Source organism: Pieris rapae, chromosome 13, assembly GCF_905147795.1.
Source record: "Pieris rapae chromosome 13, ilPieRapa1.1, whole genome shotgun sequence".
Taxonomy (NCBI): Eukaryota; Metazoa; Arthropoda; class Insecta; order Lepidoptera; family Pieridae; genus Pieris; species Pieris rapae.
The window spans coordinates 4,720,560-4,741,317 of NC_059521.1; the positions used below are offsets into that span (position 1 = coordinate 4,720,560).

Sequence of the window (20,758 nt, forward strand, 5' to 3'; positions counted from 1 at the left end):
GCGCTGTGGAATGCGCGTGCCTCGCCCCCCGTCTGCCGCGGAGAACAATAGACACGGCCTATACGTAAAAGTTGGTAAGTGCATTTTTTGTAATTTAATATATAATTTATTTTGATAATTTTATTTCAGCTACCAATGACCACGAGGACGCCACATGATCATAAAGTATTTTGTGTACACAAGCAATGGATTCATAGAATACCTACCAGTAATAATTATACAGATACGATAGGAGAAAACTAAATTGTTATTTTTATCCAACACCACGTTTGAAGTCTGGAGATCGCATTCAAGTTAGATAATAATCTATTGTAGGTACCTACCATAAATTTTCTTTGAAATTAAAAATATATAACACGTCAATCAAAATCATGACATAGATCTGACAGCAGTCGTTTTCGTTAATTTACAGAATTTTGTAATAATTATTTTTATTTATAATGTCCATTATTGAAGAACCAATTGGCAATAGACCATCACCAGAAAACTTTATGGAATTTATACCATGGGCCTGTAGCCAGCTTCAGTTAAATTTTATTATTCTAATACATAAAGAACACCAACGTAAGTAAAAACTCATAAGTTAAGCAAGTTAAAAGAACTTTATTTTTCATTACAAAAAAAAATTATTTACATGAGAAACTTAATATTAATATGTATATACGAGCGAGATACACGTCGCCATTGGCCGTCTCAATATTCACTCTAACATGCATCTTAACTGCCTTTTTGAATTTGTCAAATACACCAATATTGCGAATTTTAGATGGTAATTGATTAAATAATTGCACACCCTTATACCTAATAGACTTTTTCAAATAAATAATTTGTACACGGCTTCGGCAAGATAAGCAAACTCGCTCGATGAGTAGTGCGTGTAGTTGTGTATTTGATTTTTTAAATAATAAGCAACTATGGATAGATTTTTTAAATTTTTTAAAATTAAGATACAGGTGCTATAAACATATAGTTGTTTAATCGTCGTAATTTTGGTTTCTTGGTAGATTTTATTAGTCTGTGTTAAAAAAATTGTAACTAAATAATGCATTTATTAATTTTTTTTGTACGTTAAGAAATTTTGTTTTTTCATAACGATATTTTTCCCTATATTTCAATTAGATATATGAAATAATTAAATTAATATTGACTTATATATTCATTAATCCTCCTTACTTTCTAACTCTAGTAATCGTCTGTCTCTTTTTGTTAAAGCGATAACTTAATTTGAAAGAGATGGAATTTACTTTTTAAAAAACTGCAATTTGTTCTATTTTTAGATGAATACGTTAGTGTTATGCATCAAGACCGAAAGAAAAACAAGAGTAAACTAAAAGTTCAGTCACGGTTAGATTTAGATTCAGACCATCACAAAGACGATGATTCCCATGTACTAAAAACTCCGGTAGTAGCTGACTCGGAAGTTATTCATATTCAAGCAATTTGCGACCACGCCGGTAATTTGACACAACTCAAATTTGAGAAAAACATTGCCATCCCACGCATTTTATGGAAAATTATCGGACTCATTGTCAAATACCACAGTTTTCTAACGAACATAACAATACACGGTGGCATGGATCAGTACACATTGCACGAAATCTGCAATTTTCTTAATATATCCAATATAACCGAATTGATTTTAGACAATTCTTTTATACCTGAAGCCAACTACTATCTCCTTTTAGAGTCCAATAATGCCATTTACTATATATCACTGGCTGGTTGTAATATTGAGGATCACGTTATCAAAATTATCGCATCAAAATTGGCGCACCCGTTGCCAGCGTCCAAGAAATTAAGTATTCTAAATTTAGCATCGAATAAAATAACAGATGATGGAGCTAAGTTCTTAGCTGATGCATTACGTTCTAATAGACATCTTAGCTATCTTAATTTATCAAACAACAGGCTATCAGACAAAGGTGCTGCAGAACTATTTAGCGTCCTACAAAAGTTTGTTTTAACAAAAGACGAATTGATGGCAACGAGAATACGTCACATGGATTTTTTAAAACAAAAGAACGATTTAATAATAAAGGCGCTCCAGGAGTTGAAGGCTGGTGATACAGGAAGAACTCCTAGACGCAAGACTGTTAGAGCTGTTAGTACTGTACCTAAGCGTGGTAAATTGGAAAAGGAAGTTTCGTTAAAGTCATTTGGTGAAACTAACGCTAAGAGTTCTATAAACGTAGATATGTTTCTTCACGAAAAAGCTATCGCCATAGCTGACACTGAACTAGGAGATTTTGAAGATCCATTTAGCTCTAGTAATATTGTTGTAAGAAATAGCGTTACGTATTGCATAGGAAATAATGTACTATGCTATCTTAATTTGTCTTACAATAACTTGACATACATATCGTTGAAGGAGATAGTTGATTTGCTTAAATATCAGAAGAGTGTAGATAGAAAGCCTACAGGGCTAGCTAATTTAATAATTGAAGGGAATCCATTGCCAATATTATGCGATGAACTTTCGAAAATTGACGACCTCATCGAGACGGGTCTAGCGACGCATAGACGCATCTCTGTAGGCAAAAAGAGACAAGCCCAAAATGCAAAACGTGTTTAGGTAATAGGTAGCTGAAGAATCACCGCTTATATATAATCATTATATTATATTCCTAGTAAACCTAGTATTTGAACTATTAGTCTTTTCCGGAGAACTTTATCAATTGTCAACACATGTTTTAGACATTTAATTTTTTATTAACTTTATTATAGTTTCGGATATGTGTTATTTAGATTAATTTTAATCTGTAACATTATTATACTATATCATAATAATATTGTTTTTATTTTATTAATGTTAACGGGTTAAGTGATTTTGTGCGTGGATACCGAGTACAAATCGTTCTACTTAAAACAAAAGTACACATTTCTCTTGTATAGTCCGTACGCTGTTAATTTAAATTATTCCTACCCAACTAATCGTATAAACGCCGAGAAAAATGTCAATGAATATTTCCCGCAAAATACATAGCGGAAAAACCCTAAAGCCCGCAGCGGGCGGGGTGTGAGGCGCGGGGGAGGGTACGCGTCGATACTCGCGCTCGGAAGCCATCTTAAAATATAAGACCCCCCGCCTCCTTAGACGCTCGCTTTTTCAAACTGCCGAGCGAGTGATGTGCCAACCTTTGGTTCCTTATTTCAGTTACATTTTCTACAAAAAAAATCGACTTTTAACCCAATCAAATCAATAGGTATCAAACATATATCATTTTGTTATTCAAAATTTTAGTTACCCAATGGCTGATGACAGCAACTTAATAAAACTCCAAAACATTGAAAGCGTCTTTGAATCATATAAAATTTTATCAAAGTTACACTACTGCTAGTAGATAAAGTCCATTTAATATTTTTTAAAAGTGTTATTATGTAATATTTATTATAAATTATAAAAGGGAAATTCAAAACACATAAAATACAATTATTAAAAATTCTAAAGTCCACAAAAGCTAATTTAATCACATTTACAAATAATACTAAAATTCTAAATGATAAAGAAAAACATTCATTTTGCTCGCAAATCACTCAGAAAAATGACAACATATATATCGTAAAAGACAGACTTAAGGCAGATATAATACAATTATTAAAAATAATAAAGTACACATAAGCTAACTGATTTAATCACATTAACAAACAATACTAGAATTCAAAATCATAATAGAACACAATTCATTCTGTACTATTCAAAAAATGTTTCATATAAATCATAAAATACAGACTTAAAACAGATATAATACCGATTCAAATGATAAAGTAGGAGCATTATTCACTACACACGATTATCTTAAAGTAATTTTCTTGCCAACGTCGTCTAAATCAATACAGCATTAACCCACACAGGTGCACGTTACGCATACCGCTGCAGAAAAACTATTGAAATGAAAATATAACGCTCACATAATAGGGCTGTCAATTTTCCAATCTAGGGATATGTAATGCACTGAAATAACTGGGATTAATACAGGCAATTTAAAATTTAATGTTTTATAAATATGGGCCTGAGCCTGCATAGACCCGGCAAGCCCAAGCAAGGGAATTTCGTTAGGAGTTGTAGAAGGTCTGTACCCTATAATGGGGTTCTAAAAACTAGAGTTAAGAATTTGTTTCATTATTGTTTATTTGTATTTTTTTAAAGAAATAATTTTTTAATTTTATTTAAGGGAAAGTGTTAAGATTTTTAAAAATGTGCTTTATAAAGTGGGAGTATTTAGATCATGAAGTTTTAACAACAATTACAAATATTTTAACTGTTGTCATTGTTGTAACTTTATGATTATTAATATGATATTGGCACGCCACTTTTAAAAGTTATTACCGAACATGTAAATATGGTGGAGTAGAGAAGTACTGTTTAAAGACTGTGTATTACTAAAAGTAGATCTAAATTTAATAGGAGGTCGCAAATATTAAATCCTAAAAAGGCTCATTTTAGAATTTCTTAGTAGTGTCACCCCTAACACAAGTAAGCTGAGTATACGCACACAGATGCAAGTGTATACAGATCGCGATCCCCCCACCTTCCACCCCCCCTTTTGCGCCTTAGACGTTGGCTTTTTACATGGGTAAAAGCAACTGCGGAGTTTGCTACCTTTGGTTCAATTTATTAACTAAACGATCGTAGTTAAAATTGTGCTTAAATAAACGAAATAATGAGCTCCTTACTCAAGAAAAACACTTTTTTAACGGATTGGAGTGAGTTATGTATTATTGTAAACTTATAAGTATTTAAACATAATTTTAAATTTAACCGGTAATGTTAATAAAAGACAATACTATGATCTCCTTATGATTGGTTCAAAATAGAATTCCTGTCTATCCTTAAAAATATTTAGTTGAGTGAATTTAATCCGAGTTTCAAACATAACATTCATTTTTAACTGTTTCACTCATAAAAGTATGTGATAATCTGTATAAAACATATTTACAGATATTACGTACCTCGTTCTATCCTTATATATCTACCTAATCCTGGACGAGTCACTCATTTCATTATAAACTGTTCTACTAACTTAACAAAGCTTACTTGGGACTACTAAAATACTTTCTTAAACCAGAATTAAACTAAAAATTCTCAATACCTATATAAAAACAGGTTTCCCCTAAATGACAAGTTTCTTTTTGGTGAGAATATTTGTATCCTTCTTGGAATTCCCGTTCGACCTGTTCACGAAAGTGTTCACGAAAGATTTCACATCGTATTGTGTTACGATACGAATTCGAACTGGTTGTCTTGAGTCGTGAGAAACATGAAAAATCGAGAAAACTACAATCGATTCTCCTATTGTTTTTTTTAAATTCGATTAATTTTGAAAATATTATAAGTTAATTACCAAAGCAAATTACGGTTATAATTATACCAAATGTTAAATCAGTACTATTTTTAATTTACTAACAATTGTTATATGTTTGAAAGTTTTTAAACAGAATTCAGATTTATGGCTATAAAAATGAAAAACACCAGAAGTATGGAATAAATAAACGTCTGTAATTTTAGCTGTTTCTTGGAGAAGTTGCTGCAAATGCTTGTAATTTTTCTGATTATCTATATATATTATCTATATAGGCGGTTATCATCGTCTCCCGTTAGCACGTTAGAGAATCAGGTGTAATGAAGAAATACGATAAAAGAGCAGAAAATCTGTAAATGTCTACTGGCGCTTATTAAAGTATATGTTTTGCCAATGCAATTATAGTGTAACTTCATAAAAAGATTGATATCGAACGGACAATCACTTCAAAACCGGTTTAAGCTTTAGTTTCATAAATTCCGAATCCATTGTGATTCATCACAATGAACCTGCCCTAAACCCCTTGAAAGAAACAGGTGATTTTAATGAATTTGCTTCAATTAAGTAGTTAGCTTTCATTTTTGAACCCCAAGTAAAACTTCGGCAAATAGGTTTTTATAAGTTTCACTGATATTCATTATCCATTTACATAAAATACTTGGTGTGGAAATGCCACCAATGCTCAACCCTGCTGACAAAAAACTCTTAAAATAAAAAAGCACTAGTTGGTTATAGTATTTTATGGACCATTTCATAATGTCGAAATAAAAAATAACACTTCCTAAATTATAATAAAATAAATAATCAATATTAAAGCAGATAATGATTCAACAAAATGTTACTACTACGCTAAGCTACCAACTCTAAGGCAGTCCATTCGATCACCGGACCGAATCCGAATAGCCATTTCATAAAATAAAAATCTGAAGCCGATTAAGAATGGTGCCGCTGCTAAATTAATGTTTATTAACATATAAATAATATACACAACGAAAGCCTAACAAGATATTTAATTATAAATTAGCTATGAATTCTTAACGGCGAGACAGTTTCCCCTATAGGATATCGCGGCTGTCTTTCTAAGGGGACCGTATAAAATAGTTATACGGGGTAGGTAGCTACTTAACCGTTTTTAGGAGACACCCCCACCCGTAGCAACCTCCCTACCCCTGCATATAACTATTCGTATATTTTTGCGAAAATCTTTCGGGGGTTATACCTGGCTTTTAGTTGTGTGCGTCTTTTGAATTCGGGTCGCCCGATTTAGTTTTAATTTCAACGGATTTCGGGTTTTACGTGCTTGGTGTTTTAATTTTCGTATTTTAATCATTTATTCATTAAATGATTGAAACATTACATTAGGCTTGAATTTTATATGAAGAATATAACTTTTTTGAAGGAGTTCATATTACAGAAATATTTTTATAATATGTGTATGACGATTGCAATATGTAGCTGTAATAATGCAGGTATTTCCACGCTGTATCCGATCCCTATATATTGACAACAATAGTGATCACGTTGTATTAGATTGTATATTTTTACTTTTTAAAAACTTATCTTCGCCCGTATATTACTTGAATATGCTTGATTAAATATCAAAGGCTAAAATGCTGGCCTCATTTTTTTATAATTTTAGGGATAAGATTCACCAGATGTTAAGAGTTACCGTCCATGGACACTTTCAAAGCCATAGGGTTCGCAAATGCGATGCCGGATTTGTAAGAATTAGTAAAAAAAATAAAAGAAATTGCGTAGCCACCGAAGCTCTTACTCGTAGCATGCTGGAGTCGTAGCGGCCTATTATATATTCCCTCCATAAAAGAACGTGGTAGACTTATGGAGTACTTCTATTGATTTATAATAATACTAGCGACCTGCCCCGGCTTCGCACGGGTGCAATGCTGATACTAAACTGACACTATAGAAAATCTGTGAACGTTGTATATAAAAATGTGGGTTATCCATAAGAGATAGACATATACCATCACGGACTCTACAGACCTTTTTAATGTGTACAATACTTAGTACATAATTTTGATAAAACTCGTAGGGTTCAGCCTGCGTTTGCAATGTAAGCGGAAAAAATGTAATTATTTACGACATCACATTAGAAACCTCAAAAATAACAGTACTTCTCCACTATTTAATGGATGTTATTATACATATTAACCTTCCTCTTGAATCACTCTATATATTAAAAAAAACCGCATCAAAATCCGTTGCGTAGTTTCAAAGATTTAAGCAGACAATTAGTTAGTTAGACAATTAGTTATGTGGACAATTAGTTAATTAGATAAATAGACAAATAGTTAAACAGACAATTAGTTAATTTAATTTCGTTTAGTGATTAAAAGAAGATTTTTTTTTGTTTTAATGAATTCATTTCGATTACAACAATGAAGTGTTATTTAAAGTAATAGTAATAGCAAAGTAGTTGAAAGTAAATGAAAGTAAATCAAAGTAAATACTGAATCGAAGCGTTATACGTGTCCGCAAATTATCCGTTTCATTGAAGTGCTCTTTGGTAAACCACATTTTTTGTTTTTTGGTCTGATCCATCCTTACCACCTTAAAGACAAATGCCTGCTGTTGAAATTGAATGAAAATTTGCACAATACACGTTATGGGATGTTCTATATTTTTATAAATCACAACCCATTTTTATCTTTGTTCAATTAGTATATTATTTCACAAACAACAGGGATTAAATTATATTCTTATACAAACGCTCAAGGGAAAAAATACATGCTCACTCGTCTTAAAAGTCTGTTCTGAGTGACGTCTGTTTTCTTCTTTTTCTTAGTGTCCTGTATTTAACAATGTATCACGCACCGGCACCATCTACTTAAATTATTGATTTGTGCAGATTCATGCTATGTATCAGAGATGGCGCTGAATGTGAAAAAAGATTTTCCCGCTTCTCTGTTGAAATACCTCCTGAATTTTAATTTATATAAACCTCACGGAGCACGAGACCTTTCCAACGAATGCAAAACCGTGGAAATCGGTTCGTGCGTTCTGAAGTTATAGCGTCAGGCAGGAAAACCCGACTTATTTTTATATAGTAGATAATTATTATAATTCAACTAAATACATATAACATACAAATTCCCGGGAATATTCAACGGCGCCCGGAATATTGCTACGCCCTGTAATTAATTCAAAATGACCAAAATGCTAAATTTTTATGAAAGTATGTAAAGTGAATGTAAATAAACAAAGAAAATAAATATACAATTTAAATAAAGAAAACTACTACACTATACTAGGAAATGTAAAATGTTAAGTAAATGTGAATGCATAAAGCTGCTGTAAGAAACACAATATAATATAACATAACAATATTAAAATTAAAATAAAAAATTGAATGAACAAAATAAATACAGCAAAAAAGGACCCTGATAAGCAAAAGTCAGGGGTGGGTTCGCAGCTCCATTTAAAAAAAAAAAAAAAAACATACAAATTCCATAAACGTAGTTAAATACTTAATTTTTATGAGTATATATTTCTGAACATTCTCTGTATGAAAATGTTATTCAAACAAAGACCGAGTTGGAAATACAAGACAGGCTTTATTTATATAATAAATACAGCGAGATATAAGACGTTGCTTGATAAATATGTATGCGCGGAATGAGGTGAGGTAAAATTTAGGGGGGCGCTATACACGACCTCCGAGTAGAATGCTGTAAATGAAAATTGTCTTTCTAACGTGATTTTAGCCTAGTTTTTTTACATATATTTAATTTAAATATTGATTTTGATTTTGTATGATTAAAATAAAGTCTTTTTTACTGGTTCTTATTTTCTAACCAATGTATTACCTTTTAGAAAACGTGTCTATAAAATTATTTATTAATTGTACTTCATAACATAATGTAGTATGTTGTCTCACTCTCCATCATATATAGGATATGTTTCAGTTTATTGCTATGTATATGTCAAATCAAACCTAAGAGATTTTATATACAGTGAGCAAACAGAACGTTTCTTATGTCATATGGGTGTCCATGGGCGGCGGTATCACTTAACATCAGGTGAGCCTCCTGCCCGTTTGTCCCCTGTTCTATAAAAAAAAAAAAAAAAAACAATATTATGTGGAGCCAGGTGCCCACTGAAGTATTTCGTAACCAATTCGATTCGGACGTACTCACGAGCCCTCTGGCAGACTGTCCATACATGCGGTATCACTTAAGATCAGGTGAGTTTCCACCATATAAATAATCTGACGCTGATAATCGATTAAATTTGGTAAAAACAAAAGAAGGTTGCTAATAGTAAAACCCAGTTACATTAATGTTGCGCAGATGAAGTCGAGAGCTTTAAGTATACAAGAATTCATTTACATACGTTTAGCATCGCGCCGCGCACGTCTTGATACAGCATATAAGTCGATCGCGGGGTGGTTTTTACATTCACCCCAAGTATACCCACACTATCTCGAAACACCCGCTATTAAACACTCCACGCTGAAACCGACCATAGTTCAATTGAAATAGATACCAAATTTCTTTGTATTACAACTAGCTGTGGGGTGTAATCTTAATATTAATATCATCTTGGGTACTCCTTATATGAAGTTTTATGTATGTAGATCGCTATGTGGGATTACGTAGGCGCTTTATGAGATACGATATTAGTATGGAAAGTAGGTTAGTATTGAAGTGGCTTGCGGTAACAAACTTATAAGATAATGAGCATATATTATATGGTTATATTGATATATGAATAGGCCGTTCTTGATTTAAAATTCCGAATAGTGAACTGTGAACAGCCACGCCTTTCTTAAAAATCGCATAGATTTTCAAAACTGATACTTTATTTTTTATTATTTTTATGAAAGTGTTACCTAAAACAAAAGCTAAAAACAAACTACAAGTGTGTGCTTATAAATAAATCAGTTGAATAAAAAAAACAAAATCAATAAAAACTATAACAAAAACTACATCAGTCTAATAATAAATTTAACTAAAGCATTCTTTCGTCTTATTCTATCAAACAATATGAACGCAGTGTTAAAAAGGGACAGATTACTAAATACGATGAAAATACATGTTTACTAGCTGACTGTGCCCTCTCCGTTGGGTCATTATTTAAGACCAAAATGTATAAAAAGGCATACGCTGTCAATGTTTTGCAGGCATTTTCAAATTCTACAACTTTTCTCTAGAACTCAATGATATCTCATTAATAAAGTTTTCGAAAGAAAAGTTTTCAATTATTTTGGGCCGACATACTTTACAAATCCGACTACCACGATTAAGTCTTTTAAATTTTTTGGGTTAATAGCATGATAAAAGTTTTAAAATATATTTATATAATAACGATCTTGCATGTCAATCGCATACAGTCAGTATGCAAAACAATGTATGTAATATGTATCATATTATTTTTATTATAGAACAAACGCAAACTGACTGGAAGCTTATCTGAAGTTAACAGATTCCGCTCAAAATGGATTCTCACACTGTCAGAGGGCACGACGCGTTGCCGGCCTTTTAAGAATTGTTACACACTTTTCTAGACGGTACATATTTCTCGACTAGGACTTTTTATGGACTCCTAAACTACCGCACCAATATCTGTCAAATTTGCACATTGTATGCAATTTGATGTAACTTAAAAGATAGGATAGCTTATATCTCAATTTATACCCGCAATATTATTTTATTGTAAATATTTATTTATTATTTGATACGATTCTAACAGATGGTGCTGTGATAAGAGTACCAACGTTTCACATAAGCTATCTACCTTTTACATAAGTTTTCCTACCGTTTCCCTTGAATAGTTTACTTAACTGTGTTACTTATTGTGTAATATGACAAAAACCTTAGCCACAGCAACACTTGGCCGAGTCTGCTAATATGTTATAAAAATTCAATTTGATCTAGCGATGAGCTAAAATCGAAAATTAAGTTTTACAAAGAACCTGAAACTATATCTTTTATCCGTTTATCCAATTTTAAAACTCAGCACAGTAACTAATACAACTTGTACCCTTTGCCTGCGTGGTTGGTAATAAATCAGTTCTCACCAACTTAGGGTGGCGGCTTCGAAACCGCACTATGCTATATTAGCTAACTTGTGCCATAAATATCATTAGTTTATATGGAATATGTATCATGAACGTATTTTTACTCTAACCTCAAAGTTACAAGTTCTAGTCCATATTTTAATTCGTATCTGAATGAATTATCTGCGCTGCCAAATATCCTAATCGTCATACATGGTCTGAAGCCTCATGAAATAGATTTAATTTTACACACAAAAAAATGTGTCCTGGAAATTGAGTGTATTTTATTGACAATCGTCTGCACAAATTTATAACCCTGATGATTCCATTCGAGGACAAATACTCAGTGTTTCAGTTACAGTAGTCCAGTTCTATTTCTTCTGTTCTCTAGATCTCAATTACGAAGACAAAAAATAAACATATTAGCGAAACGCTCATCCGCTTAGCTGATCGCCCGCTCTTAACCCGAACACAGCGGGTCTCGCATAAATTTTATTGGCATAATCTTACCAACCCGCAAGATTCACTGGGTGGAAATTTTAAGATACACGAACGGCGTACGGTCTGCATAAAAAGTTGAAAGAGATGTTATGAAAGTTAGTCATTCATGTCAAAGAACTGGATACTTCAAATACCAAACTGATATATTTTTATTTTTGTGCATGAATTAATAAATTTCCCACTATGTGTAGGTACATTCATTTTTGTTTTCGCCCGTTCAATAGCTGGTGTCAAAGAAATAGACACTTTTTATACGAATCTGATATAGGTATATATTATTAGAGTAGGTACTTATGTATTTTTTAAAAACATTTTCTACAGTATGTAAAACCAATATTTACGTTCTGGTTTTCATTAGATAGATAGTTTTTAATATTATATATTTAAAAAAAGTATATTATTTTTTAATCGCTGGCGTCAAAGACAATTTTAATACGAAATTTGCATTTTCCATAGTCAGTACATTTATAATCAAGTAAATTTTATTTTACGACTGACTTTTGTTTTTATTATTATATAATATTATTCGTTGTAATATAATAAAACCCGCGTCTATTGTACATAATGTCGAATTAGAATAAGAAATTCTTGGAAGAATGATTTGTCACTAATAGAAATAGCTGAGACTGAAATAAAAATCTAATGAGTTTGTCTTTGTACCCAAAAATTAATAAAAGTAAAATAGGCGGCAGCGCGCTTGCAAGCCTTCTGGCAGTGCGGGTGTCCATGGGCGGTGGTATAAATTAACATCAGGTGAGCAGATAGGAATATGAAATAAGACTTAGGAAAGCAAGGTTTAATCAAGATTGGGTGGAGAAAGGTCAGAATGGAGGAGCTGGAGGTCTTTGGAATCGGGATGAATGAATGGAATCGGGATCGGCTAACGTATTTTTCATCCTACATTCTGTCGAATCAGCGATACCTAGGGCAACTGGTTGGTACTGCGGCTCCTTACAATATGTAACTTACTTCATTATAACAAATGGGGAAGCTTCATGCCAGTTTCGTCCGTTCAAAGAATTTGATATAAGTCAATGAACGAAACGTGTACGGGTAATAGTAATCTAGTACATCTATATTGACTTGGACATTAATTGTTCAAATTTTTATGTAAAAATTTTTAATACATAAGTATATAATGATATTTTACAAGAGGTAAGCATAAAAAAATAATTCAATTTAATACAGACGTGTCCTTAAATAGCTTCACAGATAAAAAAGGGATTTAAGTAATAACATATACTTAGTGGTAATATAAAGTAAATAATTATTACTTTATTTTATTAATAAAAGAAGAAAAAGAGACGTATTTGCTAACGCTACTTGTTTTATTAGGTCAACTTGTAACGTCTTTGCGTTTAATCAAAGGATATTTCCAATTAAATTGATAACGATCGGAGCCCCTATCGCGGCCTACATTGTTTCAGTGTACTACTAATGTTATGATGTATATACTATTTCATATATATCGTTATTTTCTGCGTACTGATTGGTACACAAACACTAACTAGTGACTACGGCTGGACTTACGTAATATAGGTCATACTTGGAACATTAAAATAACCCTTTTCGAGGCGTTTATTACAAGCGCTCATGGATGTTGCATTTATATGATAAAATTCAATAGAAACAAAATTTTATGTAGATTATATAAAAATAAAATTAAAACAAATTAAAAAAGTTAGGTTCCTGTGGCAGGTTAATGTTGGCAGCATTTCCTCGCTGTATTGCGATACTTATCCGTAGTGCGAAGATAGCACCAGCTCTAGGCCACCACTTGAACTCCAAGGCCCAAGAGTCTATACTCCAAAGGAAACAAAATCGAAGTCGGAGGAAAGAATCTTATATTTAATCGGTCTTATATTTAGTATGTTCCGCCTGCTCTACGGCCACTCGTTTATTATTATTAATATATAGCTTAATAAAATTGTGAATACTGTATATTTGTTTGTTATGAAAATTGTATTTGACGTGATTGTCCACGGGCGTTAGCTTCACACTTTTGCGCATGACCCATTTTAATAGTAATGTTGTTTGCAGAACATTATAGAATTTTTGCTAAACATTCGCTTAAATAGTGTCATAGCACAGATTGGGCAATAAATCTGACTGCATCATTCATTTTCCTAATACTTCATAAAATTTAAAACGAAATTAATACAAATGCAGAACCGGCACATAATAACTAATTGTTATGACAGTATCGTATGTAATTATAACAGTCCATACAAAAATTGAATTCATTCGTCAAACCAGAAGTTAAAAATTGTATAATATTGGAAATAGTACTAAACTAAGTTTTACTGATATGAAATGAATATAGAAATGAATATTGAAGAACTTTTACCGTTTTAAAATGTATTTTTTGTTTTCTTTTTGATTTCTTCACCTAAATTTAAGATCATCACGTAAGTTGAAAAAAATAATTGCCTTTACACATTACCTGCATAGATTTTAAATTATACATAGCATAAGTGCATACATTACCCTATATTCGTTATAAAAACACATGACAGTAGACTGTAACAGACTACAGGGCATCTTAACATGCGCAATACGAATTATGATTTTTTATCTAATAAGAGGCATACTGGCAGAAGGCTCAACAGATGTTAAGTGATATAACGCCCATGGACACTCACATTGCCAGACGGTGTCGCTAGCAAGTGTGCCTTTTAAGAATTGGTACGGCCATTTCTTGAAGGACCCTTAGTAAATCGACATTTACTTTTAATAAAGGAAATATTTTAAGATTTATCTTTTAAGAACAATGCAATTTTAACATCACATAACTATTGGATTTTTACTTTCCGTTTCGCTAAATAAATATATTTATTTATGTATGTCACCCACACTATAGTTTATTGTATATATACAATAAAATATAGTGTGGGTAATGTATATATACAATAAACTATAGTGTGGGTGACATACCGAAATCACACCCTATTAGCGCCGGAAAAATTCCGGAAACCGGACGTTACCCTCTGTTTGGTAAAAGACATCGTATGTTTTGTGACCCATTTTTCGTATCAAGATTTACATATTCTATTAATGTAATATTTTACCCATGTTTTTCATATAAAGCACATATCTACGTCATTTTTATCACATTTATAAGATACGAAACATCTCCAGTTGGTACATTCTAGTCGCATAGATACTACTAGCATCCATATTGCTTTTTATTCTAACTTCAACTAAATATGGTTATAATAATAAAAAAAAGTTATTATTATTATTAATACGGTGATATTATTCGGATAACCTGTAGGGACCAGTGGGAGGGATTTTGGCAATATATCAAGAAGGTTTAATGAGCCCAAAGTACGTAAAAGGAACTAAGTAATGTGAAATGCCTCATTCTCTAAATTGTAAGCCTGGACCTGACAAGCTTCAACATAACTTTGAGGAATGAAAAGCTCGAATGAAAGCTATACACTAATAAATAGGTTTCTATGGCTTGCCTTTTACAATCGCCCCGCAAGATTCTACCTCCAATTAAAAAAACACAAATAACTTAATTTTTATTTCGTTATGTCTGTCATAAAAATTTCAACGTTTTTTCCACTTTTTATGAAAATGATTTTTATAAAACCTTCATTCACCGAACGAACTGTTAAGACTAGTAGTCGTCCATTCCGTTTCAAATTTAGATTTCGCTGTAATTAAAAATGTAAGAATTAATTTGTCTAACTACACGTTTAATCGTTTACAATAGAAGCCTATAAAATATATTGACATAAAAAAATACAAGTTTATAGTACGAAATATCAATATAGAATAAAAATTATTTTATAAGATAGAACATAAAGATGTTTACAAAAATTAATTGCCGATATTAAAAGTATTGAAAATATAATCCCGTCAGTCGGCCGATGACCGGCAAACATCAATTAGCCGGTCAACTAACGAGTGACCAGTGACACAGAATACAATGTAACAGTAGATCGTTTACTTGATTGACAACCTGTAAGACTCGACAATTTGTAGAAACAGCTGAAAATGTGGAATATATTATATTGAAATCGAGATCTATCGTAGATACAATGCAGCAGTTTTGGCCGTGGCTTCCTGACGTTGTAGGTTCGATCCCCGGATGTGCACCAATGCGCTCTCTACGTCCGCATTTAATATTCGCTCAAACGGTGAAGGAAACCTGCTTACCTGAACTGAAAAATGGACGGCGTGTGTGACTGGAGGCTTTCTTGCCTACTAGATTGATAAATTATCATATACAGGTCTAAATAGCGCCATTGATTTAATTTTATTTAATTCCAGAGTATTTAATCATGGATCAGAATTATCATGACAAAAATTTGTTGCAATATATATTATATATCTAATTCACAATTACAAGGCAGTTTCCTAAAAACACCTGATTTAACCTTTTTTAAGTTACAAATTGAATGCCACATAACTTCTGTAAAATTTCCCAAAGTGTTAATTCTTAATACAGAAATTTAATTAATTCAAATTACCAACTGTTGTTTACATACTGTGGTGCCGTTAAAAAAAAACAAAAAAAAAACACGTTAACAAGCTCTCCAGCCACTGAATTAATCTCCATAATATCCCAGTAAAAATCTGTTAGCCCGGACGTAAAAAATGCCCGGCGCCACTTAAAAAGCGATTTATTATCCGGGTCCCGTTTCAGGATAAAAAAGGAATGTAACAAGTGGTTTGGGAGGTGTATTAGGTGTTTACCAACATGAGAATTGTAAGGGGAACGTTTTTACTGTATTTTATTAGAAAACATATTTCATCTAAACCTACTAAAGTTAGTTTTAATGTAATGCACTCATTTCGAAAACAATAGGTTTAAATTGAACACATATTTTTGTATTGCATTTTTCATTTATCGAAGAAGTCTTTATCTATAATAAAGATAAAAGATATTAAGCTATTAAGTTCTAATTAAAAGTTATTTTTTTTAACAGTAACTTCATGAACGTTGTTTGTTTGTATCTAAGGTGGCGATTTAAAAATGAAGCCATAAAATAAAGATATTTCAAATTGTATATAAAATTGGTGAACCCAAGTTTGATATAGCAATATATTTATTTAAAAAACGTATTTTCCTGTAATGGAATCTAAAACATCAGTTGAATATTTTAATTAACCCTTTCACAAAAAAAATTGTTAAAAAATATTATTCCAAAATATGTTTGTATATTATTGGAATTAATTATACTTTACCTTATTTTTATTAAAATTTAAGCGATTGTAATTGTAAGTAATTTTAAACAATTGTGTTTTATAATTTTTATAAAGAAAACAACGGTGTAGTTTATTACATTTTTAGATAGACTTTAAAACAATTGTAACTACATTAAGAGAGCACATACTGCCACCTATCGGCGAAAAGTAACAACAGCTATTATCATTTATAACATTTTATAAGGTCTTAAGTAATAAATTTAAAAATTCCTATATAGATTTTTAAATAATAACGGCTATACAATAAATATACTATCAATAACTATGACTGTTATTATAAATGAATTCATATAAAAAGCTACTCGACAACGGGGGGCATTGCAGTAGGTTTAGCTATTTACCCATAGATGGCGCTTCCACACAAAGTATTCTATCCACCACTAGGTGATAGGTTTCTAGTACCATCTTTTGTCAAGATTAACAACTAAATTTAATTCTGCTTTACACCGCTAGAAGTTAGCATATCCTTAATTAAAAGAGGTCCATTAAAATACTAAAACAATTTATAATACGTAAATAATCATAACATATATATAATTTAAATTAACTTAACAAATACATTTCAATAATCTGTGTCAATGGTATACGTATGTCTGCTGCTTTTCGTAAATAAATAAAGATATAATGTATAACTAAACAATTACCTTATTATAACCATTATTACGTAAGAGAAAGTACATAACACATTTTTAATGATGGTAGATGAATTATTATATATTTAAGGAAGGGTGTAAAACATCAACTGGTCTATTTATCATAATAACCTAATTACCATGCCATATTATATTTTTCGAGCGAACTATAAATAATAAATATTAATATAGCTCACTTTCGAGTACTATAATAACTATTATATTAAGTTTATGTTATTATTATAATCAACAAAATTACCTACGAAGTAGTGCAGGCCTACTCTAAATTCTTTCGTTTGTCTCTCATCTTCACTACTATTTTCTTATAATATCTGGGCTATCAATAGTATTACAGAAAAAAAATCTCGTAACGTATTGACCAAGTACTGATTGAGTTCGGCATCTCAGGATGATAGTCTATTTTATAAAAGTACCAATTTCCCAAGAATAATAATACCAAGGGTCATACGAAGACAAAAGACTTAAGATAACCGCTTCAAGACCCCTAGAAAAAGTAAAGGTCACGTATTGTTATTCAAATTAATTACCCCAAGGGTTAAGATAATGTTTGTTTTGCATTGTCTAGTCTCGATGTATGCTGCGAAGATTGTCTTTTTATACAGCTTCGCACTGTCTGCGATGAATCGGCTCGCAGAATTAACCATCATAATATTATTTATAGTCAAAATAAAGACTTTATGACACTAATGTTAATATATTATTTATAGATATATATTCTTATATCCATGTTTATTTTGTTTTTGTTCTGTAATCGGTTTAGTATTTACTACACTAATTATATTGTTACCGTAAAAAGTGTAGATACATCTTGCATTTTGTTAATTAAAGCTAAAATACGATCTCGCTCGTTGTAAGTAGGTACAGTATATTATGAATAAAGCTTTTTAGTTTAAATATAATAGCTTTAAACAATTACATAATCTCATTTATGTGAAATCTAGGTTGTACTCGTATACATAATATGTACTAACACTTCTGGTGAACGAATGCTACGTAAATATTTTTCCCGATTTTTGTTTAGTCAATTAACTTCGTCTGGCACTATTGTTGAGACGATTTCAATATTTATACATTATTACTCATAACTTGGCAGGCAGAACTAAATAATGTCCGCTTGCGAAAAAGAAATTCAGTGGTGTATTGGATCTGGGTCATTGATAATTTATATTAATAGACAAGTATTCTTTGCCACGCACACTTGGTTGATATAATATACAGAGGGACGACATGACAGTTTTATTCACAATATTTTCATTATATATGAGCAAAAAAGAACTTTTTATATTCTGATCTGATGAGATGACGACAGACACGCATATTACGCTCAATACTGAGAGTACTAGGTATACTAGTGTGGAGACCAGCCCAAATTTCTCCAAAGCTTATGATGTTGTGTGATTGTAATATGATTTTTTTAAGTGTAAACTAGTAAACATTTTGTACATTTTTTGTCCTGTCCGTGTGCTTGCGTTTAACACCAAATTTTTATTATTGTCATTGAGTATTATTATTGGGAATAATTCAGTGGCCCAAATGAATTATTATTAAAGTGTTGTTATTGATAATTCCGTACTATTATAAAGTAGTTTGTAGACAAGTGCTTAGGTTTAAGATTCTTAGCATTATTAGTTGCGCACTTAGAAAAATTTATTGCTGTAAAACCGAGGCTCGAACCCACATTTCCTGGAACTAATGCGATTCGCTTTCTTGCTAGGTTAACACTGCAATATGTAAATAAGTATTTATTGTAAATAAGTATTTATGTAAAATAAATAAACAATGTTTCCTTAAAACGGTGTTTCCTTTTTTATCGATCAAAGTTCTCGGAACACTGATGTATTGGTAAAAGGTAAATCGAAACACAACAAATTACAATTTTTTATGTCATAGACACTTATAGGCAAACACGACATACACAAATAGATCATACAAATATTAAACAAAACAAATAATAAAAAAACAAAATCAATTTTAAAGTGTGAGCAACTATGGATATCCAGACCTAGCTTTACCAGCATGCTCAATCTGGACATCTGGAGGTTTGACCAAAACGTGTTCTTCGGAAAGGAAATTCAAATATAATGATCTGATGCCTGGGCTATCTAGAGAGTAGGCGAAATTTAAATTTTGATAAAAGGTTCGGGCAATCAACATTTAGGCTATTTAACAACATCATTGTTAAATAGCCTAAATGCAAACGATACATCAAATTTTCCTTTCTTTTCTTTCTACAATTTTCTAGCTAGCCTGGTTTCGTTTGTGGGTAACTTTTTTCGATATGCCGCAGGAAAAGATGCCACTGCTCTCGAGTTGTAACATATATGTCGCATAATACAACCTCCATACGTTACGCATCATTAAACATAATTTCGTAGATTTTACATAATATTATATATAAATGTTGGAGTAAAAGCGACAACACTGTTGTTAAAGGCCCTTCTAATATTGGCGGGCTGTCACCAAATTACAAATTATCGGAACAAAATAGTCATGCAGTCGAATTAACAGCTAGTTAACAGTATCCTCGCCGGCGGCCAAAATAGAAATGTTAACGGTCTTTCGGCCCTTCTAGAAAGACAAATGTCCATCAGCCGGCTGCAACCCTTCCGCTGTGCGTGAGAACCGGTTATGCAAATGACGTATTGTGGACTTGGACAATTCCTTTTTTAATTGTTGTTTTTTTTCACTACTTCCGATGACCTGGCTTCATGTCGATGTTTCAATTTTGTAGTGTATACCTATCGATATTTTTATCGATGACTTATTTTTTTTGTTACGTGTATTTTTATTATGTTATATTACTATTGTATTGGTTTATTACGATAATATTGCTATTGATTTAATGATTTCAGGTTTTCTTGTTTATTAAAGTATTCCTGTGATACCTGAACTGACCTGTTTGACAGAAAGCCATGAACCTAAGCTATTTTTGACAAATATTGACTTTTCTATACTAATTAATTTCTTAAACTATACATAAATCTTTTTATCGACATAATTCACCCATCACTAAAAACCCGTCCAAAACCGGTCAGGTCAGTTCTACAATTCATAAAGGGCCCATT

At 31.7% G+C, this 20,758-nt stretch overlaps 1 protein-coding gene across 1 annotated transcript; it reads left to right on the forward strand.

Annotated features, from left to right (window-relative positions):
- Positions 1-414: 414 nt before the first annotated feature.
- On the forward strand, positions 415-2,656 carry LOC110997548 (leucine-rich repeat-containing protein 71-like). Its single transcript, XM_022265759.2, has 2 exons — positions 415-564; positions 1,278-2,656. Exons 1-2 carry the CDS (start codon positions 441-443, stop codon positions 2,570-2,572), a joined length of 1,419 nt encoding a protein of 472 aa, XP_022121451.2. The 5' UTR covers positions 415-440; the 3' UTR covers positions 2,573-2,656.
- Positions 2,657-20,758: the final 18,102 nt, after the last annotated feature.